Raw genomic sequence first — 27,567 nt, 5'->3', positions numbered from 1 at the left:
ACCTCAATACCGTGTCAAGTTGTTTAAGCGCTCTCTCCCACAAGAAGTTCACATTCACCACCAAATTTCTCAACTGCAAAATTTCAGCACTAGGTCTTAAATATAATTTACTTCTCAATGCAAGATTACATAAGAAAACAAAACAAAACAAAAACATGTTTTTTTTTACGAGGTTCTCAGTTCAACTAGCATTGCAGCATCACTTGCATGTTCATTGTTTTTTACAGATTACTTAGAATATAAGAGAAGTACAATGAAAGCCAGAAACCTGAAATGCAGACATTTGATTCACACCCAACTGGCTGAGTATACATTATAAAATTTAATCAGTGTGGTAGCAATGGTTGAGTGCATCACAACAGGTAAGTTTTTCCTTTTTTTCTTTCTCTCTCTTTTTTCTTGTCTACTGCCTTAATCTGTCACTTCTTCGTGGCTTAGCACCACATGTTGCTGCCTGTGGTCTAACCCCCTCCCTACCCCCCCCCCCCCAAAAAAAAGAACAAATGAATGATAAACCTTGGTGTAATTTTTTTTTTTACCACCAATAACTTGTATAAAATCTGTATCTAAAGTACAAGAAAAGAACATGTGGAGCAAAGGAAAAAGGAAATCAAATTTGGAATGGATGGTCTTGGAAACATATGTTGGGTGCTCTCCTCACTTTTATCCTTATTTTTGTTGTTGGCAATTGATAGTTTAGAATCAAGTCTACAACGTCTATCTTCAACACCTTTAAAATTTCATTTATTCATATAGTTTATAACCAAAATCCAAAGAGGAATTCACTTCTTTATTTTTCTTTTCTTTTCTTTTTTTTTTGGGGGGGGGGGGGGTGGGGGGGAGCGGGTTATGGCTGGGTAGATTACAAAATTTGATAACTGTAAATTTTGATGAGGTCAAATTATTGACCAGCTGAGATTCCAACCAGGATGCCAGAACTCCTGACCAATGCTAGTCAGAATCATCCTGGGTCAGTAATTTGCAGTCTGAATCTTGAAGCAGTAAATACCAGGTATCTGTTTACAAGTCACCCTCATGGGTCATAACCATACACTAACATCAGGGGGGCGTTTCATCAACGAGTTCGTCGGAGGTTTTCACCGACAAATTTGCTATCAGCCCATCAGACGCAAGGATTTCAGTAGCTTTTAACAGTTGTCGGTGTAAATCACTGACAAAAAGTTTCATGAAACACCCCCCAGGTCATCTCAACTGATCAGCTCCACTGGTCATGTCAGTCTTTCCTACCCTTGCTGCTTTGTAGCCCCCTCTCCATCTTTTTACACAGGTATTATGGAAAGTTTGTATATGCACGTTCATGGGAAGGAGGGGGGACACCTGCACATTCCAACAACTCAGGAAGAAAGTCTACTAGTGCTACAAAGTCAATCTGCTTCTCTGCAGAAACACAGAAATTGCGACATCATTTTCGTAGAAAATTCCATGTCTGCTAAGAGCACAAAATACCAATGAGTGCACCTCTTTTCAGAGAAAACATTTCTGTCTGAACTCTGCTTGAAGGTAATGCTATTATATTTAAGGAGTGTTAGAAAAAGTGGTATCACAATTGCTTGACCATAATGGCACTTTTGAGTTGGTTTCTGACACAATGTTTGGCGATTTATCAACAGTCTTACGGTCTGACTTTCTTTTCTTTGTTGTCAGGTTTCAGTCACGAGATCACTGATTTACTGCTTTTATTTCAATTCAACTTTGTCTCACAAGTATTTTCATGTCTTGCTCACATTGTACAGATGTGCAGAATAACTTCATTGAGTCTCCACAAGAATACTACTGGACACTTAAAAAAAAAGAAATAAAAAGCAACCATTTCATGGAACGGGAGAACATGTATCGACATTAAAACAATTACATCCTTTACTTTAGGTTTTCACTAAGTATAAAAATCTCTGTTTGTAGTGACTAGCACACTTCATTCATCATAAAGTTAGAATCAGCTGTGCCATTGGTCAGGTGCACTCCATGATGTGTCTGCTCAGTGACTCTTGTCCTCCCCAGATATCATCTGGATACTGCAACCCCTGGCCTACAGAGGGAGGATCATCTGCCACGCCCATCACATGGGGACCAGCGTGGTCCAGGTCCGACTGCAGCAGGGACGGTCCCTCATACACCATGCTGTCCGTCTCTGGTGGCTGGTGGTGGTGGTGGTGGTGGTGGTGGTGATGTTGGTGATGGTCGTCACCATGGGGATGGTGATGGTGATCCTCCACGTCATCACCGTGGTGATGAGGGTGGTGATGCGTTCCACTCACCATGCTGTGGATGGAGTGCTGGTGGTGCTGAGAGAGATGAAAGCCTGAGGATTCGTCCTGCGAATCAGATTTCTCCAGGGGGCCATGTACTGAAGCATCACTGGGGCCTAGTCCTGAGTGTTGGGAGGAGGAGATTCAAAACAAGAAAAACAACAACTATGATGGTAATTGGTTCTGTAATTGTCACACAGTGGGTCCAGATACAGATTAACATTTTTTATGCACAAGGGAAGGTTATCTCAATTCATACAAATTTTGCACGCCACTTGACACCAGTCTACACATTGTGCTATGTCTCATAATGTTAACGCTTTATAGATGCACACCATTTCATTTTTCAAATTCTTTGCCTAAAACATTTGTGAACTGCTCTATACCTCTTGCTTTCTTGAATGAGCAGTACAATTTCATACACATTTTCCCATTTGTCCATCAACCTACCTCTTTGGTCTACCATGTGACAAATCATTTGCCACTATGTATTAAACAGGGATGCCAGTGGCAAATTGCTCTTGGGCCGGAAATTTTTTTTGTGAACAAAATTGATGTGCGCTCGAGCGCGAAGTCACTTCGGCCAGGGTCCAGGGCCCGCTCAAGGGCCCTTGAAGCTCTGGGGTTCTTAGATGCTCTCTGGTGCAATCTGAGCATTTCTGAGGGCTCTTCTTCCCTCAAATCTAATCCAGAGAAATGAATTTGTAGCAAAAATAAAGAAGTCCTAGTGCCGTAAACTCCGTAGTTTTGCTTCGTTCAGCTGACTCGATCGACTCACCTATACTCTCTCAGCGCTGTAGCTATAGCGAGAGCACAGCATGATCCATGCACCGCACATATACTTTAGTAGTACATCATTGCCTAGAAACACCACACGTTGTTCGATCGCGATCGCACGTGCTGGTATAACGCTTTCCAGACAATAATGTGGTCGTATTCTAGAAAAAAAAGGAATTTGTAGCAAAAATAAAGAAGTCCTAGTGCCGTAAAATCTGTAGTTTTGCTTCGTTCAGCTGACTCAATCGACTGACCACACCGTCTCAGCGCTGTAGCTATAGCGAGAGCGCAGTATGATTCATGCACCGCGACCGCACATAGTACATCGCATAGAAACACCTCACACTGTTCGATCACTATCATCGCACGTGTTGCATGTCCCAGCTAGCAGCAGCAACATCGCGCTAGTTTTGCATGACAGTCGTTTTGTGATATTCTCATGCCCAAGAATATGCGAAACATACTACAGAAATCGTGAAAGTGAATGTCCCGTAAGTTTAGATGATCATATTTTTTCGTTTTTCTTTCCTTCTTTCTTTGTTTCTTTCTTGTGTTTTCCGGCTTTCCCACACAGACGGAAATAATATCACGAAGCCGGAAATTGGACACCAAAATATGAAAAAGCCGGAATTCCGGCTATTGCCGGAAAACTGGCATCCCTGTATTAAAGTGCATCCATACGTCCATTTTACTTTTTCTGCATTATGACTTGCAACTCCATTTACCACAATTCGAAAGAAAGAGAGAAACCTACCAGTAATCACATAATTGTCTTGTCATACCACAGTGTCAAGCATTAACTACCAAAGACTTGAAAAAAAAAATTTTGATGGCAGAATGGCTCATTTGGAACATGAGAAACTACCAGAAAACATAATGCCTCCGGCACCCTTCGGGTGAAAGGCCTTAAAAAAAAAGTCTTACACTGATTTTAATGTGGTAAGGGATCTCACACTACCCACCTTTTCCTAGGTGTATTACAAAAATATTCTAAGTTTGTCTCGATAATTAGGAATGATTTCTAGCCATCAATGATGTCTTTACAATTAAATGTTACGATGAAGTCTTTAAAGTCGGACGATCGTCATCCCTAATGGTACGTAAACTCCCGAACGACCAAAGTTTGTGCATGCAAATGTGCAATGCCAGACTCAGTGCTATATCCATAGACGTGTCGGACAATGCTGCCACTGAGACACATGTGTGTGTGTGTGTGTGTGCGTGTGTGTGTACGCATCATACACAAACATTGTGACCGCCAGCTGCGGTGATTGGAGGAGAGAGGCCAGAAGACGCGTGGCTCTTTTGGCCTCTCTTCATGCGCATGCACACTGAGAGTGTGCGTCCATTCGGAAGCTCTCATGGCTCGCTCGGACAGCCATTTTGGGTCAGGAGATTTGTAGCACAGAACTCTTGTAGTCTAGAGTGCTGTTCGCTGACCCATTGAGCCAGCGCTATTCTCAATCGGGGTCACTACATTTGATACAGAATGGGAGAGGCAGCGTGTTGCGTTCGTCTCTGTGCCGCACATACCACTCGCCACGATTGTAAGGCTTTAATATCAGAGGGCAGGAGTTCATAAACTGGAAGTTTTGCCAGCAAACAAAATGTCTTTTATGACAAAGACTGTATGTAGACATGTTAAAGGGAAATCCCCCAACATTATGTTGCTTTGTATGAAACAGAAAAATAAGAGGGGTAAATCAGTGAAAAATTAAGGAGGAAAAATTGATAACAAAGAGTTACGAATTGTTAAAGTTTAGAGAGTGAGACAAATTGGCAGCTCTGTGTGATGAAGGCGTTGAGAAGCTCTCAATTGTTTTGTACACAAAATTTCCCTTATTTTCATTTTGCTCAAATATTGGGCACAAACAGAATTTATGTGCCGATATGGACATGCAAACACAAAATTACTGTCATCATATACCAAGAACAAGCCAGGATAAAACATTTTTTGAGAGAAAAATAAAAACTGGTAAACTTCAGTGTGTGAACCGAATAGAGAGCAGCTCAACACCTTGACACACACACAGGGCTGCCATTTTATATTCTAAACTTTTACAGTTCAAAGCTTTTTCGGTGTGTGTGTCTGCATTTTACCCCCTAAATTTCCACTGATTTAGTCTGCTGATTTTCCTGTTTCCATATGAAACAATACGATATCAGGATGGAATTTCCCTTTAAGAGTTGGGTCAGGGGAAGGGTGCTGAAGTGACGCTACCTGGTAAGAGTGAGTGTGAGAGTGATATATCATCTGAGCCATCAGCAGTGCACGTTGCTGCTGCAGAGGGGACTTCATTGGAGTCAATACCGGTGATGGCCTGGCTGATGTTGGTGTCTGGCACACTGTCCTTCAGACGCTCTGTACAGGGAAAAGAAATGAGAACAAACAATCAAAGTGGAGAGATATGTGACAATGATGATGGCAAAAGTAACTCAACTGCATGAAATATATATTTTCAGCTGCAAATGGTAAATTGTGGCTTTAAGCAGGCCCTGGACCCCAGTTGCATGGTACATTGCTCTTCGAGCTTGTGATGTGCACTCTCGAGCTTAACATTTTCTCATACTCGCACAATCAGAGTCTTTAATTTGCTAGGAGGTCCATGCAGGAGAATCTCCCATTTACGAGATTCTCAGGTTTGTTGGAGTCTTTGCATTTTCCATGTACTGCCGAAGAATTTGACTTACCTATACTGAACCGAGACTTGTGGTTTGCATGATGCCTGCTGCTGCTAACCCGTCCCTTTGATGTCAGCCCCTCTCCCATGATGTCGGCCTCACCGTCGAGCATGGGTGACACCTTGCTGTCTGACAGGCTGCTGTGGTGGCGCCGCTTGTGGGTGTTACGGCTGGCGCTCTGGGTGAAGACACGCCCACAAATCTCACACTCATAGGGCTTCTCACCTAACAGACATTTGGGAAAGAAAAATCAGTTTGTGCAAGATTAATGGCACTGGATGACATATCTCAAGAGTGGATAAACTGAACATTACAGAAAAGTCAAACAAACAAAGTAAAAAAAAATGGTCTGACATGAAGTTGACATGAAGTTGACAGGAATGCCTCAGACTTTTCATAAAGTCACCCGTGTCTGTCAAGGAGGTCCCTTCATCCATTTTTAAATGAAGATTTATCTTAACCACTGACATTGCCGATTGATTAGTAACTCTCTTGGCTCACATGAAATAATTTCAAACGAACAGCTATCTATCACAGAAAATGAGGATTACCATTGGACATTTATTGTGGAAGTTATGACAAAAAAAAAAATAATTTCTCAGGTAAGTTTCAGTGACGTTTAAACCTTAATCTCTAGCCTGTCTCCCCTGTCACTTCATGTAGGTCACTACTTACTTATTCTTATACTTCTTTCAATATTATAGTATCACCTGAGACTCCAAACTAAAATTCTGGCTGGAAAATGAGATCTTTAGACAAAACACAGTGACCCTCAAGTTGCATGTCCATCCTTCTTCCAAAATTATAATAACAATAGAAAAACCGAAGAACTGTTCCGTGTTTGCACTTATGGTACAATGTAGGGAAATTAAACCCATTTGCTGAATATCGCTAGACACCTGGAGCGAACCTCGGGAACTGACATCATTTGCTTGTTTGCTCTTGTTTCATTTTTGTTTCCATTTGTTGTTTGTTTTTGGTGGAGCTAAGTGGGACATACAACTTCAGCAGGTTTGCAAACTGCCTTTTGTCAGAAAGTGAAGTTGGCTCTTTTACATATGTGAGTCATGACTCACTCACACAGGGACCTCTATCTAATGTCTTATCTGAGGGACAGAGTTTTTTACTTACTCTTACTTGAAAGGACAACATGATTACACACATAATTGACTTCATTTCATGTATCTCTTCATATCGAAGATGAGAATCCAAAGGGAACAGCAAATAGTAAGTCTCTCACAAGCATTAAATATCTTTAAGTGATAATCTGCATTTTAGAACTCAATACTATACTTGAAACTTTCAGGACACTTTATACATAATGGATTTGTAAGACACGTGGTACAGTCAAGATTTTACTTTTCTGTATAAACAAATGGTGCACGTTGAAGTGGGGCATTTTAATAAGACAAAGATGGGGAGGCTAGACTTGTGTCATTGTATCATACAGACCTCCTAACCTTTCTTACTGAAAAATGGGGTTGATTTGGCCAAAAAGTAGGAAAGAAAGAGCAGTTCCCACAGGAGTATAATAATATAGTACAATCATCAAGAAAAATAGGAAACTCCTTCTGAAACAAGAACTGGAAATGGTCAAAATTCAGATTCTTTCCTCCAAATTCGGAATGGTTGGGAGGTCTCTATATCATCCATCCAATTACTTTCTCGAAAGCACCCCTGTCTCCTGCAGTCCCCCTGTCTTTTTCCCCCTGGGAGGAAATCATTCCAATATGTGGTTATGTTTCCTAGATGCTACAGACTTGGTCTCGCGACCCTGGGATGAAGCCTGAACATTCATTGGCAGCTATAACAAGGGGACTGATGGGAGACATCCAATATCTATGGTTCCCGCATGTTCTCATCTAACGACAGATGTATGATCCCAGCTTCCTACCTCTTCCTGCGGGATTATAAACCGAGACAATAAATGTCACGAAAGGTCAGCCTCCAGCTCCCACGTGATCTGGACCCATGTTATCATCAGATGGGGCTGATCAGAGGCATTTACACAAAACTGCCATGATGCTATCATTAGTGATGTGAAATCACAGACTTTCTTGGCAAGCAAGCCCAGCTACAGACAACCAAAAGAGACTTCCAGCAAAGAGCGTATAACATGTATTATGGTCTAATGCAAAATTGTGTGACTCAATTACTTGCGTATTAGGAGGTAATCTTGGGCAACATATGCATTGCATAATATTACAGGACTCAACATCATATTCTTGTTTGACTGTACACAGTGTACTCCCGTTATAACGAACACAGTTATAACGAAATTCCGGTTACAACGAAGTAAAAATTCAGGCCAGAACATCATCAGCTCTATGTTCTTTTATTCTTTATTTGTTCAGTTATAACGAAATTTCGATATAACGAAAGAAAACTGCCGGTCCCGAGGACTTCGTTATAACGGGAGTCCACTGTACTACTACTTCACAAGAAATTCTTACATGTTCTCTGATAACATGGTCAAATAGACACACAGAGCAATTAAGTGTTCAACATCAGTCATTTGTCAGGGCAAGTACATGTAATGAATCTAAACAAATGTGCTGGCAAGAAATGCATCACACCCGAACTGTACTGAAATGCCACAGAAATGACCACAGTATGACAGTAGCACAGTTTTGCTTCCTCAGGAAATTAGCTCAACTGCAGACCACATACACATCATTTTGAGCCATCCCTGAAGTGAAAAGGGAAATGTATTTCCTGTACACTGATTGCAATAGCTGATATCTGATAACTGTACTCTATTGGCTTTTGATGCTGGCTGTTGTCCATTAAGAGCATGTTTATCAACTCTAGTTCTGGTTTGTTGTATATTGGTTAGATACTAAATTCATACAAGTTTAATACGAGCTTCCTGCATATATCACAATTCATTTCTCAATGTTTCTAGAAGAGTTCTTATTAAAGGCATTGTTTGCCATTGGGAACAGTGACTTAAAAAGCATTCAAGTTATCACATTTGATGCATATTTGTAGGCCAGTTGTATCACAAAACATCCTACCAAATAAAAACTTTGCAAAAAAGCCTAAAATATCGAGAGTCTAGATAACAATATCTTTCTCAATAAACCATAACTGTTTACAGTTTAGTCTATAAACAATTTCATTTCAACTATTGTTCACATTTCAATTTAAAAAATTCTTACCATTGATTATACTCATCAACATTTTTACATTGGTTGTTTCTATCCCTAATTCACATTTTAGAACTATTTTGCAGCACTAAAGCTGGGGTTTTTTCATCTGCAAATGGTAAATAATGCCCTTAATAATAAGGACTATTTTTTTAAAAGAACTAAACAGGTCTGAATATAACCCTAATTGATACAACCACGCTTTTAACCTATCACGAACACACAACGATGCAAATCAATGAAGCTATTTGTAGGAGTTACATACTGCTGAGACAGTCTGAAATTTGTGAGCCATACATAACAGAGTGCATAGGACTGTTCCAAAGCGCAAAGTGCAACTAGTGGTCTGTTTAGTGGTAACACGGATCCTGGCGAGAAGATGGCATACTTTCGTACTTTTGTCAAATTCCATGTTAAAAACATGTTGTGACAGTTCCAAATTCATCATGTGTTTCAGTAACTAGCTTACTATTAATCACTATCTGTAATTTCTGCTTGGCAAGTAAATGCCCAATCACATGTTGACTTCCAAGCAATCATATCATTAGAACATAAAAATTGTATGTCAACACAATACATGTATGTTAGCAATCACCTATGACCTCAGATATGATGCGATACTGAAAAAAGAAAGATTTTTTGTTACTTTTCCTAATAAATGGCTTAAATTGAGGTCTTGTCTAGATAAATAACCAATACAGCTGACCATCTGTGTTTAGTCATACCTGTGTGGGTCAGCTTGTGTTTCTTCAGACTGGACATCTCTGCAAAGCTCTGGGTGCAGCCCTCAAAGTCACAAGCAAATGGCCTCTCACCTGGCATAAACCAAACATCACACATAGGGATAAATCTTTTACTGCCACCATTTCCTTTAATTTCCATTGCTTTACTTTTTTTTTTAATGACAGAGAGTACACTTTCACTTCAAAGCTTAAGTGACAGGTGTATCTCATTACAGATCGCAGCATTCATCAGGGTGGTCCATGAGGGGTTTTAGCATGTCGCTGCAACATGCTAAAATTCTTGTGCAACATCCTAAAAAGCCAGCAACATGCTATGCAACATCCTCAAGAATTTGCAACAAGCTCAAAGTAAAAGTATTCAAAAATGTGCAAAACATGTGCATAACATAAGAAACATCAAACTACCAGGTACTTTAGATATTTGTGTGCAAAACATGAGAGAGAACATTGAATGTAAGCAGCACAAAGAGAGATAAGCAGCAAAATATTGCGTACTACGTAATCATCGTGTGCGCTCCGCGCATATTCAATTTCTGCAATATTCTCAGATTCTGAGCTTGCAACATGCTAAAATTTCAAGTTGTGGACCACCCTGATTCATCATCTATGAAAGGCATTAGTAATTGATTATTACATGACCCGCTTTGATTCATATTTTGAAAAATAACTGAATATCATCAACATTCTGTCTGAAGGTAGCAATCAAGGATCAGTGTAGCATGTGAAAATATCCCATATCTTTCCTGATTTTTTTTTTTTCAGATAATAATTTGGCAATGACTTCTGGGTCCCATTTCATAAAAAGTTGGTATGATTGATAGCAACTCTTGCTGGAATGGCAATTGTCATGGTAACAACAAGAATCCAGCTTCCTGATTGGCTGTTGCTATGGGAAGTTGTCATTCCAGCAAGAGTTGCTATCCTAACATCTTTTACGAAATGGGGCCCTGGTTACCTTCCTTGTTTCCATCTGTTATTTTTAAAAAAGAGACTGTTTCTAATGTAAATACTGGTAACAAACTTTGGCAGATCTCATGATTGGCACACAGTATTGAACATCAGACATAATTGTCAAGTGGTTGTACAAAGAACCAACTACACTTATCTTTTTCGTTGTTTTATCTATTTTTTTTTTTCAAATGAGATGTGAAACCAGTCATACTGAATTCTCCTTTGTATTGAGAGTGACTGAAGAGACTACATTTAGTGGAGCAATCTATGACATTTTAACCACAGAAACGGTCCCACATAACCTGATTTTCAAGACCAAGTAAAGCTCATAGGATGAGCAGGTACTTCAGCATGAGTACACTAAGTATTAGGAATGTGCTTTAAATCTTAAGCAAATGATGAAAAGAAAACAAGAAATGTTCAAAAATAATACAGTAAAAAAATTTGTGTTTGTTTGTTTGTTTTCTTTCAACCCAGGCATGCAGAGTCCATACAATATTGCCACATATTTAAGATCAAAAACACATCGTCGATGATGTATCTTCCAGAGATGCCAAGTTTTGTGAAGTGGCTGGGAGTGAGACCTTGCGAGGGAGTGAAGCAACTGAGCAGAGGGAGGGTGTGGGAGGGGGGCAGGGGCCCCTCCTATGTGTGGTAGGGAAATTTTTTAATTTGGGATATGAAATTATGAGATTTGGGGCATACCTGTAGGCAATTTTGTTAATGAAATTGCATTGAAAGTATGTACCAAATCTCATGATTTTTATAAATAAACTGGTTGTCTGAGAATAAAATGTCGTCTTTTTAAAAATTGCGGTCTTTTTTTTCCCTTTGCTGCGCCCGGAGGAGTGAGAAAATGGATACTGGGCGTGTGAGCATGAGATGGGGCGCTGATGCGTTAGTCTCAAGCCAGAGGTGTGAGACTTGGCAGGTCTGATCTTCAAAAATCTCCCTTCTTTACTGCAACTTGGCACAGTTGTATGCACAAGACTTCAAGGGATTTTCTTTTTTTTGTGTGTGTGTGTCCATACAGGAACACTTGTTATGGGTGCATGACTTAACTCATTCATTATACTCAACACTGGTACACTGGTATAACTTAAAATGCTATTACCCCACGTGTGGCAGCACCTCACCTGTGTGTGTACGTATGTGATTCTTGAGGTTTCCAGCTGTGGTAAAGCTCTTGTCGCAGCCATCATGCGTGCACTTGAAGGGCTTCGTGCCCGTGTGGATCCGCATGTGAACTTTGAGGGCCTGGACAGTGAAGAAAGTCTTCCCGCAGCCCTGGATGCCACAGGAATATGGACGGTCATTCCTGCTTTCAAAAGAACAAATAAGATCTCACTGTTACCGAAGAAGACTACTTGTATCCCACAGGTTCATTGTAGAGCCTTTCACATTGTAACACCTGCTAATTTTTATACTGATTTTGAAGTTACTATACCAGGTATATTCAACCCTATTCCAATGATATGACCATAACCACAATTCAACCGTAAATCTGAGCTACTTTGCCAAGATATGAAATTACTGGTACCAATTTTCATTGACTTCAACTGTAAGTATCACAGCTTGCTTAAGTCCACTACCATGTAGAAGCATGAAAGTATTCTACTATTCTGTCATCACTCCCATGGTTCCTCTCACAACAAGGATCATCACCAATGTTTCACAAATACTTATGGACATCTGATGTTGATTTGTCATAATAGAATTGACATTTCATAATCCAATACCCAACTGCACATTGAGCAACAAATCCCAATTTCAATCTGTCTTACACCAGTTGTGGGACTGATCATTTATAAATCAACAATACACCAATATCAGGGAACATTCATTGCTCTACATCCTACAGCAGCATATAACATTGGTCATTAGACAGTATTTGTCAGATAACAAATATTGGTGTACAGAGAACAGTGGTAGTAGTAGTTGTCTTAGTAGTAAGACTGATGATGATGATGATAATTACTATAATCATAAAGACCACAATCAATATCACTTTAATCATTGTTAATATAATTATCATTATCATTAATGTTAGTATTACTGGTATTATTATTATTATTATTATTACCATAATGATTATTATTCTATCATCAGCCATCATCATCACCATCAATATCATCTTCATAATGTTCTAAGGTACAGTGAATAAAGGTACAGTATGTATTATTCAACATCATGGCATTGAGTACATGTTTGATTGCCACATCTCGGTAATGACTATGATTACAACCACATCTCATGCTATATGAGTAATGGAGCCTGAGGTACACTCGCTGCAAGGCAACAATAAGTGGACATCAATTCTAATCTAGCCATGCAAACATTGCTGATATTTTCTCGACAATTAATGATGGATCAAAATGCAGCACAAACCCTAGGCATGATCTTGTGTACACATTAGCAGCCAATGAAGAGAGAGTAAAAGCAAAGATGAGAAACCCGTGGATATGTCAATCAACTTTAAAACAGCAGCTAATTGCATCCATGCTTTCTGCATGGAAATGACTCCCTCAGTAATACACTGCCAAAGAGGCTCCTATTTGTGTGACTGCCACAAAAAACAGACAACAGCCTGTAGTACGATGTGATCTGATCTTTTTTATTTGAAAAGTACTGTAGTTCCCTCATCCACCAAGCACCCCTCTCCTTCCCCCTCCCCAGAAAAGGTTGATGAAATAAATGGGAATTCAATCCCCACAATAGCACATGCAGAGTACATTGTGATAATGTAGTTCTATATTATTCGAAGTGGAATTTAGCATCATTCAACTTTTACATTAGTCATTATACCTCTAACTTTATAACTGTTGATGTCCCTACAACATTAACCTACAAGAGGCTGTCTGTTGTGCAAATGGGGGACCTACAACTTTGCAACCTGAGGCTGCAATCTCTTGAATATCCTAACATATCATAAAGAGTTGAGGACTATCAAAACATTTTGATCAAAGGCAATGAAAGGTATGCCGAGTCTGTCCAATAAACATGATATATTCGCGGCATGAAATATTCGCAAATTGGAGCGAACGGCCTTTTTCACGGCATGAAATTTTTGCAGATTGCCTCTGGCATTCAATGCATATAGTGTAGACAAGAACTTAAGCGTGCATTTTGATTTCACGAATCTTGGCGCTTGTGAAATTCGCGAAATTAAAATGCACACGAATATTCCTCGTTTTACAGTACTGTATGTCCCCCCAAAAAATAACAACGGTGTCCTCCGCAACGGTAGCTTTAAGAATAGTGAATCAATCCAAATGCAATTTCATGGTATGAAACAATAACTCATTGCCCACATCTTACAGAAAAGCCCATTCGATTTGCTTCAGGGGTCAAAGAGAAAAGAGGAATTTTGTAGAGCATGTCAGAAATCTCTTCCCTCCAAGTTCTGTCTATTGTGTTCACACATTAATTTGCATTTCCAAGAGCATCCAAGTGCTAAACTTGGAAGAATCAGACTCATGACATGCTTTACAACAATCCACATTTCTCTGTGACTGCTTAACCAAATCAAATGGGGTTTTCTGCAAAATAGAGCTAAGATGTTATATTTTAAGACTCTGAAGTAGCATTTAGACAGTTTAGTCATATTGGGTGTTATCAGTGCGAAAAGTGGATTGTAATTTTTTTTTTTTGGACATACTGTAGTCTCGGAATGATAATCAATGGCCATCCAAACTGTTGACACGAGTGCTGCAAACTTGTAAAAGCAGGTTTGCAAACCAGTAAATTTGGCTCTACAACAAATACACATCTACACAAATTGTAGTCCTTGTTTGTAACAATCAGCATGTCAAGCTAGGAGAATACAGCAACTCACGCATGTGTCCTGATGTGGTACTTGAGATTGGCAGGCCACGAGAAGCTCCTATTGCAGCCATTCACAGGACACTTGAGCATCTTGTTGCCCTTGTGGGTTTCCATGTGGTAGCGGTAGTGGCTCGCCGACTTGAAGTTCCTCCCACACTCCTCGCACTTGAATTCCCGCTTTTCTGGATTTCGCAATGAAATTTGAAGCAATTATGACACTCTTTGGCGGATATTTTTACAATGAACACACTAAACATCTCTCCTATGTGCCCCCGTCAAACTTGCATGTTACATATGGTGGAAAAAAAACCCAGGAAGCCATAAAACGAAGAAGCAAGCAGAATGCATACTTCACCATCATAACACATGTCCATCTCGGCATATAAGTATTCAGTTATATGACTGCAGACACCAATCACTGTCCATATCCACATTTATCCTGCATAGTTTAGCCTTCCGTTTCTATAACTTTTCAGAACAATCGGTGGTGTTAGACGCACGGTCGTGTTGTAGGGCTTCATTTCATATTGGAGCCATGTCTGCGAAAGACAACAACTGCCAGTTCTGTCTGATGATATGCCTCCGATTCTGGGCTCTTACTGCTAGAATCAAGTATTTCCTGGTGTGGACATTTTCATGAATATCACACTCTACAGAATTGGCATACAACAACATGTATAAATATAGAATTACTTGTCTGCAAAATTATTATAAACAAAAGAATTTCACTGAAGTTGACTTTGCATGCAAAATGATTTGTACCATAGTTTCAACTTGTGCAGTATTTTCAGTCAAAAACAAGTGACTAAGAATTGTGTGACTTTAAAACAGAGCAATGCAACACGACTGTAGTATGAAATATTGCACATATATAGCTGTATTTCAATAAGCCAGTTCGGTGTTCCACTTTGCGCATGAGCTGAAAAGGGTAATTTGAACCAACTGGATATGTCAGTTTTTAAATTCACTGAGATAAGCATCTGTGATGTAATGATTAATCAAGTTATCCTTATAAATGCTGCTTGCCAGCACATCCGTCTGACAGCAAAAAGGGCATTAGGCAATATCAACAAAAAAGACTGTTGATGCATTCAATGCAAAGTAATAAAATGGAGGATTTCCCAAAACTGTTATTAATGGACTATTCTGGTCGCCTGGTATATGCGAGTCCATCCTTTATTGATCATGACTGATGAATTCCATAAATTGTTACGTCATGCAAGCTTATGCATTTTGTTACTTTTAAAATGAGTGAAGTGCCTAAACAAATTGAGAAAAAAGTAAGATCATTTGTAAGATTCATCAGCACATGAGCTGACTAGAAACTCCAAATTGGCTTATTTACCCATAAACACGTATTTACAAAAATGTAAACTCAAACATAGTTCGGAAAGACTGATTTTTCATACTCAAATGGCTGAGTTTTGGAACAGGGACATACCATAATAATCATGGTCCTAAACTTCTTCTAATACATGAATTCAGTTTATATTGGGGGCCTTTTCCTGTCCTGGCTTCTCCCCTCCACCGTGTACATTGACACTAAAATGTCTATTGACGGCATTTTGAACAAATAATAAACTAGAAATGTCGCTACGGCGACTGATGCCTCCGCCATAATGCATGATTCTCCCAATATGTGTATAGTACAATGTCTTCACAATGTGTGATGACAGTTTCACATAACTGGCAAAATATCGAAATAACAGGTTTATCAGAAATATCTTGAATGTTCACTTTCCACGAACTGGGTTTGCTATAATTGTCTATTTAAGAGTACAGGTACACATATTTGGGGAATTGAAAATTTTTACTTGACTTCTGACCGACCTTATTATAAGTTTATGCACTGAGTATAATTTTCAAGGTATGAAGAAAGAGTGTAATTACAGTACAAAATATATCTTTTTTTTCATTTAAACCTAACCTGTGACCCTTAACCTTTGACCTTTGACCTTCTGGCTGGAAACTTCCAAGAGAATCTCCATTAAGTAATACATGTAAATATATTAAAATTTAAAACTAATAATGCAATTATTGCATATATGAGGGAAATAGTAACATTTTGAGGAGTTGACCTTGACCTTTGACCCCTGACTATTGACCCATGACCCCTAAATTCCCTAGATAATCCCTGCCAGTCAGTACATGCATATGTACCAAGTTCCATGAAGATACATTGAACCATTTGTGAGAAATGTGATATTGCAACATTTTCACCTAACCTTTGACCTTTTGACCTTTAACCTTATGACATGAAACTCTCTCTGGAGAATCTTTATGCAGTAGTACATGTCTACACTAAGTTTCAAAAAAATAACTGCGGGCATTGCATAGATATGGGGGAAATAGCAACATTATTAGCATTTGACCTTGACCTTTTGACCGTTGACCTCTTGTCAATGTCACTAAAATCTACTCAACTAATTGTCCCATCATACATCATCCTTGGACCAAGTTTGGTGAAAGCTGCTTCATCCAGTTTTGAGTTATCACGTAAACAGATAAATTTTAGGATTTGACCTTGATCTTTGACCTTTGACCTCTGTCCGATTTCACTGAAAAACTAATCAAGTAATTGTCCCATCATACATCATCCTCCAACAAAGTTTGGTGAAATTTACTCCATACAGTCTTGAGTTATCGCGTAAACGGATAAATTTCATGATTTGACCTTGACCTTTGACCTTTGACCTTTTGCCGATTTCACCTAAAATCTAATCAAATCATTGCCCCATCATACTTCATACTTGGACCAAGTTTGGTAAAATTCCAGTAAATATTACTCAAGTTATCGCGTAAACGAAAGCGGACGGACGTACGTACGGACGTACGTACAGACGTACGTACGGACGTACGTACGGACGTACGTACGGACGTACGGACGTACGGACGGACGGACGGACAACCCGAAAACATAATGCCTCCGGCACCACTACGTGGCGGAGGCATAAAAATGAATCAATACCATGTATGTGAATGAAAGAAAAAAATTAAGAGCAATCATGCTAAATTCATAAGTAAATGAAATAAATAATGTGTTGCTTGGTTACAATACTGCACAGCACAGATTGGGTCATACATTGAAAAATTCATCAAAATCCAAAACAAATGGAGAGAAAATTGTTTTGTTATTTTCATATACCTTGACCAACACTTTTCAGTATCATATCTATGTACTTATTCTATGTCACATACTGTATTTCCAAACAGATTTTTTTTTCCCATGAAGTACACCTCACCAAATCTTAATCAATCCTCACTTCCCCACTGGGTTGAATCCTGTGAGAATCCTTGAAAGGTTTTCAGCTGACAAAGCTTTATCATACTGAAAAATGCCTAGTACCAATTTCCTTCTTTTTTTTAAGGACATAGACAAGTTGGAAATTTTTTTCCATGCTGTAATTTAAGTAGACTGTCTCTCTGATCACTCTGGCAATGCTTTTCCTGTTTTTTTTAATGGATTTGGTCAAGCTGAATGTAAAGAGCAGAATGTCTTTATTTCTTACTTTTTAAAAAATAAATCTATTGCAATTTTTCAAACTAAATGATAGACATTGATGATGTACTTCTGTTATGCGCTAAAACAAAGTTCTAAATGACATCACAGACTATGATGATGGTGATGAAAAATAACTATAATCTTTTATCTCTATTTTATCATTATTACAATAATCACAATGACATCTGTTCAGCAGATGTATCCAAACATATCACTTCCTTAAAGATAGTTGAATATATTATGCAAAATTATAAAAACCATAATAAAAAAAACAGCAACAAAACTGACCAGACAATTAAAACATGTCCTCCATTAAAAAGGAAATCCACCCAAAAAATAAACTCCAAAAGAAAGAGAAAAAAAAATCCCAACAGAATGTTCCAAAATGACAAATATTTGAAATGAAATAAGGAAGATATGACATTTTGAAATTTTGAAATTTCACACTTGTTCAGAAAACATTTCTTGACCAGTCCTTAGGAATATTCAAATGAGTGAGTTGATGATGTCATGCCCTAATAATTTTTCATGTATGTTATGTGCGAAATTTGGGAAAATTGTTATTTTTTGCTAATACAGGTCAAGCATGTTCCCATACCAAAATATATCAGAGGTAACATTTGTTTATTCTTATTTTTGGTGGTTTTAAGGCAAATTTTATATTCATACAGCCGAAATATGAGATTTCTGTCATTTTCTGTAAATGAAATGAATAAGAATTTGTGAGAGCATGACATCATCAACTTTACTGATTTTAATATTCATAACGACTGATCAAGAAGCGTTTTCCAAAAATTGTTCATATTTCAGAATGTCATAACTTCCTTATTTTTCATCCGATTATGATCATTTTTGCACTGTTCTGCAGGGAATTTCTTTCCTCTTTCTTATAAAATTCATAAAATTTTGGAGTGGATTTCTTCTTTTAGTTCGATATGACACCTACCTGCAGGTTTGGGTGGAGAGGCATTGTAAGTTCTTGCAATGCTCTCCTGTGTGGCACAGATTAAGTTGGCATGGGCGAGATCTCGCAGCCTGAGCAGCTGGGGAACGTTATTGTCTCCTCCTCCCTTCTGCATGCCCCCTCCCAGCACCAACACTGGCATGAAGGTGGCAGTGGTATTGCCCAGTGCACCCAGCGGTGCTTGAGTCCTCGTGGGCAGGTTCACAAGGAAGAGGCTGGACTGCTGGAAGGCTAGGCTGGACAGGGCGTCCATCGTGTCCACATCGTCCCCGAGCGGCTGGGAGAACTCACTCCCATTCAGGTCTCCCGCCTCGTCGATGGAGTCCATGCCGTCCACTGGATCATCGTCGTCATTAACGGTCAGACTGGACTGCGGGACGGTCAGGGAGGAGCTGAGCAGAGAGTGGGGATCCGGCTCCACCAAGGCAGAGGATGGAGTGTCGTTCAGGCAAGAGGTGGCGTGCATGAAGCTGCTGGCCATGACTGAGGATGCGTCTGCGTTGCTGCCTTGCTCCACCTTGAGATGGTGAACGACGGGGAACTGCGAGAGGTTACTGTTGGATGCGGTCATGATGAGTACTGATACCTCTACACCATTACGTGAAGTCTACTTCTAAGCACAACCTGCTTGAACGCTCTCTGTCTCCATCCATCACAAACAATAAAATCTGAAATAGAAGAGAACAACAGTCTACTGATGTGAATAAATTGGGAAAGACTGCAATATTAATTCACTTACAGTGTACTCCCGTTACAACAAAGTCCTCGGGACTGGCAGTTTTCTTTCGTTATATCGGAATCACGTTATAACCGAACAAATAAACAATAGAAATACATAGAGTGGATGACACTGCAGCCCAAATTTTTACTTCGTTGTAACCGGAATTTCGTTATAACCGTGTTTGTTATAACGGGAGTGCACTGTATTACAATCAGTGCAAACGACTTTAGCTGAAATACTGATGCATCAAATGAAATTCAAGTTGTCTAAAGGTATCAGTTTGATGGGTCAACATGGAGTCAACATTGATGGAGACCCATCAACATGATGGGTCTCTCACGGCAACACTAACACCAGCACCGAACTTCACATGACGAAAATGATAATCCCTAGGGGTTAGTGTTGGCCAATGGGGAAACAGGATGTAAATCGCCGATACAAATGGTGGAGCTCAGTTCAGCAGACAACATTAAACACCGGGCCCAGCACCAAACTACTGGAAATAGGTCATAATTTTGACATCAACCTCCCAACATCAACTGATTTCAAGTTCGGTTTTATTGCTGGTGCTAGTGCTGAGATAGCACTGACACTAGCACTCAACTTGAAATCACCTATTGTATCAGGTGTAACTCAAATTGTAAGTACCCAAGAAAAATTCAGAGAATCCCATTCCAGGGAACACATCACACTTTAGAGAACTAATTAGAACAAGGTAGAGATCTGATTTTACAGAAAGCTTGATGGCGTTTTGTTTCTTCCTGCAATAACATTGTTAGGAACAACTACCCATCAGTACTTCTACAGCTGGATACAAACACACATACACACACACACACACACACACACAGACAGAGACTAAATAATGTTGCAAAGTGACATGGGCAAATACATGTTGGATCAATAATTTTCTAGGCAATATTACCCAACTTTTGAGAGAAATATGGTTGTCTGAAATAGGGCGACAAGAACTCAATCACACCCATACTTATATGTTTAATACAATCAGAGCTTTTTTTTTGGTGAATATATTCTAGCTGTTTTTTAAATTATCCCCATCAATCCCCCCCCCCCCCCCCCCACACATACACACACACAAACACATTTACCGGTATATTATATAGTTTACATGGAAGGCTTGGGTTACCTTCGTACACATCACTGATGGTATTTGTTCCTCCATTCATCCACTGCTCCACTCTGCCCTTGCACTCTCTTCCTTTATCTTTGTGTTTTCCTGTTCACTCATTGTTTTTTGTCTTGACTGAATAAACAGCAATCAACCTGTTCATTCTATCAACCCCAATTTCCTTTCCTCTTTGTCAACACAGTCAGTTTTAGACACATTCATTCCTGGCATATGAGTGTAATAATAGGAAAGTTTTCAGCACAGAAGATTAAGAAAAAGTCATATCTCTATTGAGCTATAAAGTATTTTTTTTTCAGTAAATCATGTGGAAAAGATAGCATACAAATTAGGTAAAACTTTTCATGATTTTCTTTGCTATGGTACACTATTTATGTCATGATGGCCTATGTTTTCACATCAAAAGTGTGACGTGCACTTTCAGCACAGATAGGAGAAGCCAGTTTAAGCACTGTGTATTACAAATACAGTAAGTGTGAATACATTTCACATTTAGATTTGCTTCCCCATTAATACATCTGCAGTGAATAATCAAAATATTCCATGAAAAATGTTACATTTAAAAGAGTGCCTCAAGCGTGGTAGCTAATTCCAGTTTAGCACTTTACTCTTGGTGCCCTACGCCATGGGTTGGATGAAACAGAGGAGATACAGGATTGGAAATTCTTTAGTTAGAAGAACTGAATGCATAGTGACAAAACACACCAAAAACGTACATGTAGTTTTGTAGCTCACACAACACTCATTTTGCAAGGCTGGTATGCTGGAAATGAGAAAATATTTATTGGTTTCCACGTTAACACTGGTTACATTCTATTTTTTTTTTTTAATCAGCAATTCTACCTTTGATTGCTTTAAATGCATCCTCAAAATTTTCATTTACAATCAAATCATGATGGTGTGCCATAGGTGTATCTACAACAGGTAAAAAGTTCAAATGCAAACGATAATGCTGCAACTTTCAATTTGGTGTCGACCCTCTGGGGAGGGATAGAATTTGGCTGAAAAAATTAGTGAATTGTTCATACACTTTGTACCGTTTATAAAAATGGGTTTAAGAATGTAGGCAATCAGAGGTGCTGAAATGAGTCACATGTACTCTCTTTACTTTTTCACTATTAATGCAAGAAAGTGCAAAAAGTGTGCAGCAAAACAGTACATCTGCACTGCATGTTTATCTAGAGGCAGATTACTGATTGCTTTGTACAGCTGTTTAAAATCGTGAGTCCATCTGAAGCACCAACTCGGATGATTGCTCTGATTCACACTGTCATTTGCATGGCTGGTCGAAGAGCAGCCCCATTGTATTGCAATGCACAGTTTTATCAGCTGATAGAGGTCATAGATCCATCTTATAAACCAAGTCCAAAACAGCACAGGTTTAAAGGGATGGTATAGTATTGGTGGAGATGAGAATTGGGCTTTTAACTTTTTGTGAGATACATGTACCAAGAAAACACTTATGATATACAATATGTAGTACAGAGCATACCATTTTAAGAGGAATTCAAAGTTTATTTGATCAAAATCGGGTTTGGAATGACTGAAACATCCAAAAACAAAGTAAAACAAAGAGATCGTAATAAAGTGTGGGTCCCACGCTTTATTATAATCGCTCTTTATGGATATCTAAGCCATTTCAAAACCAATTTTCATCAAATAAACATTGAATTCCTCATAGAATTACATGCTCTGTCATATTTCATGAGCTTTCTCATTATTTCACCAAAAAAAATGTTAGAAACCTGAAATTAGGTCTCAACCAAAACTGTACGATCCCTTTAAACTTGTGATAGTAGTGGAGATACAGCACATGTAATTCTTGGGTACTCACAATGTTGCACAATATGAACCATTATACAACACCTAAAAAGAATGTAGCAATCTGATTGGTAAGTACCATCACATGGGTGACCTCACCAATTTCCATTCACTACTGTGTTGAACTCAGGATTGACTCATAAGTTTTTGTGCCATTGCTCTGATGTCACAATAACAAACATTTGCCACACCCACTCAACAACTACACGTGCACTTTAGAAAAGTGTATTGTTTCTACCATATATTTAGCGAGTCTAATATTTTGCGAATCGCAACTTTCCAACAATTTTGTGAGCGGTTAAATTCGCAATTGTGGAGTACAGCGCTGAATAGAGAAAGGTACACGTGCACATCACATTCTTGTCGGGATCAGACTTAATAGTTTCAGGTGTTTTTAAATCAGTGAATAGCACCTGACTTGCAAAATTCTCAAAAATAAAAACTTAACGAAATATTCTGTGTATGCAGTATTTTGTCAATTAGTTTTGTAAACAATTGCAACCAATCAGTTTTGCGTATAGATATACATGTATACAGCTGACTGTGACTGTGCGGCTACTCATTCATCTTTCACGGAAGATGGTGCCCATTTCTGTGCTAAATTCAAGAATCTGTGTGGACTGCATCTGTTTTGACGTTCGAGGTGTTGTATAAAACAAATATTAGTGTATGGTCTTTACTCGTGCAATGGAACAAGATTTCGCACTCGGTGAAAGATGAGGTACGCTAGTCCACTCGGCTTCGCCTTGTTGAATAGAGCGCCTCTATCTTTCACCTTGTGTGAAATTGTACCATTGCACTCATGACCATTCACTATTTGCATACTGTCGTCAGGTTTCGAGTGCACTGCATCTACTCTCCCCTGCATGCACTTTTTGTCTCTCTCCTGAGCACATTGTCATAGGCAATAGTTCAGTGAAATGATTCCCTGCCTACTCTGGTCTAGAGTAATCATGTCTGTTTGCAACAGGGCAGTTTCATTCATTCAAGGCCCAATCAGGGGGGTGTTTCATCAACGTTTGTCAGCGCTGACAACTTGAATCACCATAGTAACAGTCAGTGACCAGAGCATCTCAGCCAATCAAAACGAAGGATTTTGCTGAAATTGTCAACGCTGACAGTTATCAGCGCTGACAAACGTTGATGAAACACCCCCCAGCCTCCAGGTGGGAGTACACGTACCCCCCACTTCCCATTATAACACTTGTTATAGAATGGGTAGCGAGAATCCTGCGATCTGATTGGTCGAGAGCTATGTGTTCATTTTTACTGGCCGCACGCTGAGTCACAGTGGTAAACATGTTATCGCGCACCTAGCAAGAGTACGCGTACTTGTAACAAAGGTTCGCGCACTCAGCTTGGCCATGCATCCAGTAAAACTGATGCATGGCTGGCCATGCATCCAGTAAAAACGGTAAGCACGGGTATACATGCCCGTTTACGGCAAGCCAAAAGGAAATGCATCCAGTAATTTTGTCATCGGGTAACACGATAGAAAAATGGGTTTTGACAAGAAAATTACCCATTCTATAAATCAGATGACGCACATGTCTTTCGTGCGTCAGTCGGAATATAGTGTGCATGCGGTAACTATGGAATTTAGCCTAAACCCACTCGGCTTCGCCTCGTGGGTTAAGCATTCCATAGTTACCTTATGCACACAATTCCGACTGACGCACTCGGACCTGTGCGTCATTTGTATACTACTAACTCCAGCTTTTATTCTATAGTGGGACTAGTCACACTCAACACTCTTCTAGCTAGCTGTTTCATCGATGACTGTACATCTGCTGCAAATAAATAGGTACCCGTCACAACAAGGATATTACTCTTACTAGTAACCAAGTTAGTAGTAGTACGAGCTGTACGACTACGAGTATGCCCTAACCATAATAAGATATCTGTTATGAAATATGAAAGAGCATATATTTTTACAAGGAATTCAAAGTTGTTTGATTAAAAAATGGTTTTGAAATGGCTGAGATATCCAGAACAAAGCAATCCTAATAAATAGTGGGACCCACCTTTTATAAGGATCGCTTTGTTTTATTTTTTGTTTTCGGATAACTCAGTCACTTAAAAACTGTTTTTCATTAAATAAAGTTTGAATTCCTCTAGAATTGTACGCTCCTCTACATTTCATGAAGTGGTTTCTAAGTATCTAGCAAGAAGTTAAGATGAATCATCACCTAAACCAATACTATACCATCCATGTAAATACACTCACAGCATTATGTTTTGAAAACTACCTCATGAGTTCTAATTTCCTACCTCGATCAAATCGGGGGCTCGTTCATGGAAGAAATCTGCTTTAATTTTAGGTAGCAGCAAGTACAAATACTCCGACAATGAATAAATGGAACGCACAAAGCTAAATTGTTATCTAGCTGGTTATCCGCAATCGATGCAAGTTACACGTAATTATGCGTTGTGTGGTAAGATGTTTTATGAAAAAGGACCCAGAGTTTGTGCTATATGTGCCTTAACTTCAGAAAATTACTTAAGGAGTTGAAATCGGGAAAAATAGTGATTCAATGTCCAGCATTGTTGTTTGATATTTCGTCACGTTTCCTCCGTGTCATCACCGTTCAGCTGAAATTGTCTCACGACGCAGATTGTTTTCGCGGCTCTGATGAACTTTTTGAGCGCGCTGCTGGGTTTCTTCCCACCGGCAGACAGTTCTCTGTTCAAGCTGGACGCAATCATGGCAACTGGGGCGCTCAGTCGAGACACTCGTCTGCTAATTTTCCTCTTACTCAGGTATTCTGCTCCTTCCTTTTCGATGTCATCGCCTTCCGCAACTTCTTCTTCGGGGACCTCATCAATGACGTCGAGTTCTACGACGTCGCCTCCATTCGACGAGTTGTCGTCGCTCCCGTCGTCCAGGTCCTGTTTTGCTTGTGCCACCATCTCGCGGAACTCGTCCTCGGAGTCAAACCCGAGCCACACGTACATTTCTTCAGGCTTGTTCGCGTTGAGGAGCTCACGTGGGCGGTACGTTTTGGGATTGAAGTCGGACGACATGAAGGGGTTCTTTTCGATGTCCTCTTGCAAGAATTTCAGTGGCACCATCGCTGGTGGTAGTTTGACACCACCGCGCTTGTTAATGTTCGCTTGAGATGATTGTTGTTGCTGTGATCGTTGGTTTTGTTGAATCGGTTGTAAGATGGGACCCCGCCCGCTCGTTTGGCTAGTGTTCATATAGAATGTCCGCGCCAAGTTAAGACTCTGTGGAGTCCGATTCAACATGGCATTGTCACCTGGGTTGATAACAGGAAGTTTTGTGATCTCTCCCGTGGCAATCATCTGGCTCAAGGAGACTCTCCTTCCCATGGAGGCTTCGCGAGACTTCGGAGGACCTGGAGCAATTTCCGGGAGGGAGATGTTATGAGTTGCACAATTATTACCCTTCGATTCTTCGTTTTCCGTAAGTCTAGCTTCTCCATCGGCACCTGACCAGACAACTTTTGGCGTCTCCGTCGGCCTGTCGTCAGTCTTCAGCTGAACAGGTGGTATCTCCTTCTTTTTGGCGTTCCTCAAATCTTGCCTTAACTGTCTCAGCCTCTTTTCGCTCAACGATTCTTGAGTTCTACTTCGCTGAAATGAATCACTGAGATAACCGAGCGATCGACTCATTGCTGAAGCACCTCCTTGTTTGGGGTTTAGGGAGCTTACGAAATCTTCAAGATTTCTCCTCATCGGCAATATCGGCAAAGTATGTCTCAGGCCCTCCTCCTTTCGACTCCTACGATCCGCCGGGGCATCGGTATTGGTATCCGATACCAATTTGTCCCCACCCCCCTCCTCCATCTTCTTTCTCCTCGCTCGGTTTTCCTCGACAAGGTTTTTCAAGAAGTTCATCCGCTTGTGCATCTCTTTTTGCTGCCTTTCCAGCGTTGCCCGCGTCAAATGACGGGCGTAGTCGAGATGGCGGAGCTCCCGCTCAGCGTCCATTCGAAAAGCGTGGTTCCGCTCTCGCCCGGCGAAGGTCAATCTCGCATCCATCTTTATCATAAGCGTTCTTGGATCATCTCGCTTTAGATCTATACGATACGAACCACCCGTCATAGTGATTTACGGTATAAGTACACCACTTCCAGGAAAAAAAAATGTCTGTAAATTTAGTTGGTTCTCTTTTTTACCGCGTCAACATTTCCAAGATATAGCGTGACTGATCCCGCAAGAAGTAGATGTCGATAGTCATTTGATACAGTTCAACCGAAGACAATTTAGATGTTTACAAGTTCGCAGATGTAGTCCGTTATTGCTTGATTTTCTCTTAATCCCAAGATAATTTCCAGCGACTCGATATATCAGCTGACCCAGGCTTCAGGCGGCTTCTCGTTCGACGATGTTCAGCCCGAACAGAGTTCTCCTTGCAGCCTAAAGGGGAGAGGAAAAGAAAGAATTGAGACGTCAAATCACCTTGCGTGGATTAATCCCTAGCAAGCCAACTAACAACCAAAACATACCAACACATGACAAGGCCAGTAAATTCGTTACTAAGGAATCAACATTACCTTAACCTTTTTGAAGGGATATGACCGACGAGGCAGAGAAATATCATTGAGGAACAAACTCATAGCTGGAATTGTCCCTTGTATCCCAACTAAATAGCACTGCGACGTGCTACCAACATCCCTAGCAACCCGAATAACACATTGTGTGCTGGCAGCGCGCGTCAATGCCAGGTCGACACTGAGAGAGAAGCCGGGGTTACCCGCGGCAGAGCACCACGGGCGAAATAGCATCGATCGGATTTTCCGTGTTTATTGTTAAAGATGAAACCACATAGGAAGGGGGCTTCTGTTTGTGAACGGGAAAGGGAGAAGATCTGAAAAGAGGATTAACTCCAGAGAGCACGTCAGTAAAAGTCGATATTCCTTCTTCTAAATGGGCAGTTACGACGCTCCTTTGTCGGAGGAGAAAGACGATTAGGGTCGGGAAGGAGTGCAGGAATCAAACGTACGGAAAGGAATTACGAGCTGGTATAAGAGGCGTTTCCACTCACGGGTCGA

General features: G+C 40.0%; 2 protein-coding genes across 2 annotated transcripts; both read right to left on the bottom strand.

Annotated features, from left to right (window-relative positions):
* Nucleotides 1–948: 948 nt before the first annotated feature.
* Nucleotides 949–19,431, bottom strand: LOC139723869 (uncharacterized). The gene is made up of 7 exons (XM_071635075.1): nt 18,843–19,431; nt 14,405–14,576; nt 11,706–11,887; nt 9,601–9,690; nt 5,736–5,951; nt 5,266–5,406; nt 949–2,389 (listed from the first exon to the last, which is right to left on the bottom strand). The coding sequence occupies exons 1-7, from the start codon at nt 19,429–19,431 to the stop codon at nt 1,971–1,973; spliced, it is 1,809 nt and encodes a 602-aa protein (XP_071491176.1). The 3' UTR covers nt 949–1,970.
* A 5,680-nt stretch (nt 19,432–25,111) lies between these two features.
* On the bottom strand, nt 25,112–26,617 carry LOC139723840 (uncharacterized). Its single transcript, XM_071635045.1, has one exon. The coding sequence runs from the start codon at nt 26,615–26,617 to the stop codon at nt 25,112–25,114; it is 1,506 nt and encodes a 501-aa protein (XP_071491146.1).
* Nucleotides 26,618–27,567: the final 950 nt, after the last annotated feature.

This window comes from Diadema antillarum, unplaced genomic scaffold (assembly GCF_040938485.1).
Source record: "Diadema antillarum isolate AM-2024a unplaced genomic scaffold, OU_Dant_1.0 scf00000201, whole genome shotgun sequence".
Classification (NCBI taxonomy): Eukaryota; Metazoa; Echinodermata; class Echinoidea; order Diadematoida; family Diadematidae; genus Diadema; species Diadema antillarum.
This window is presented reverse-complemented; position numbering and strand designations above follow the sequence as displayed.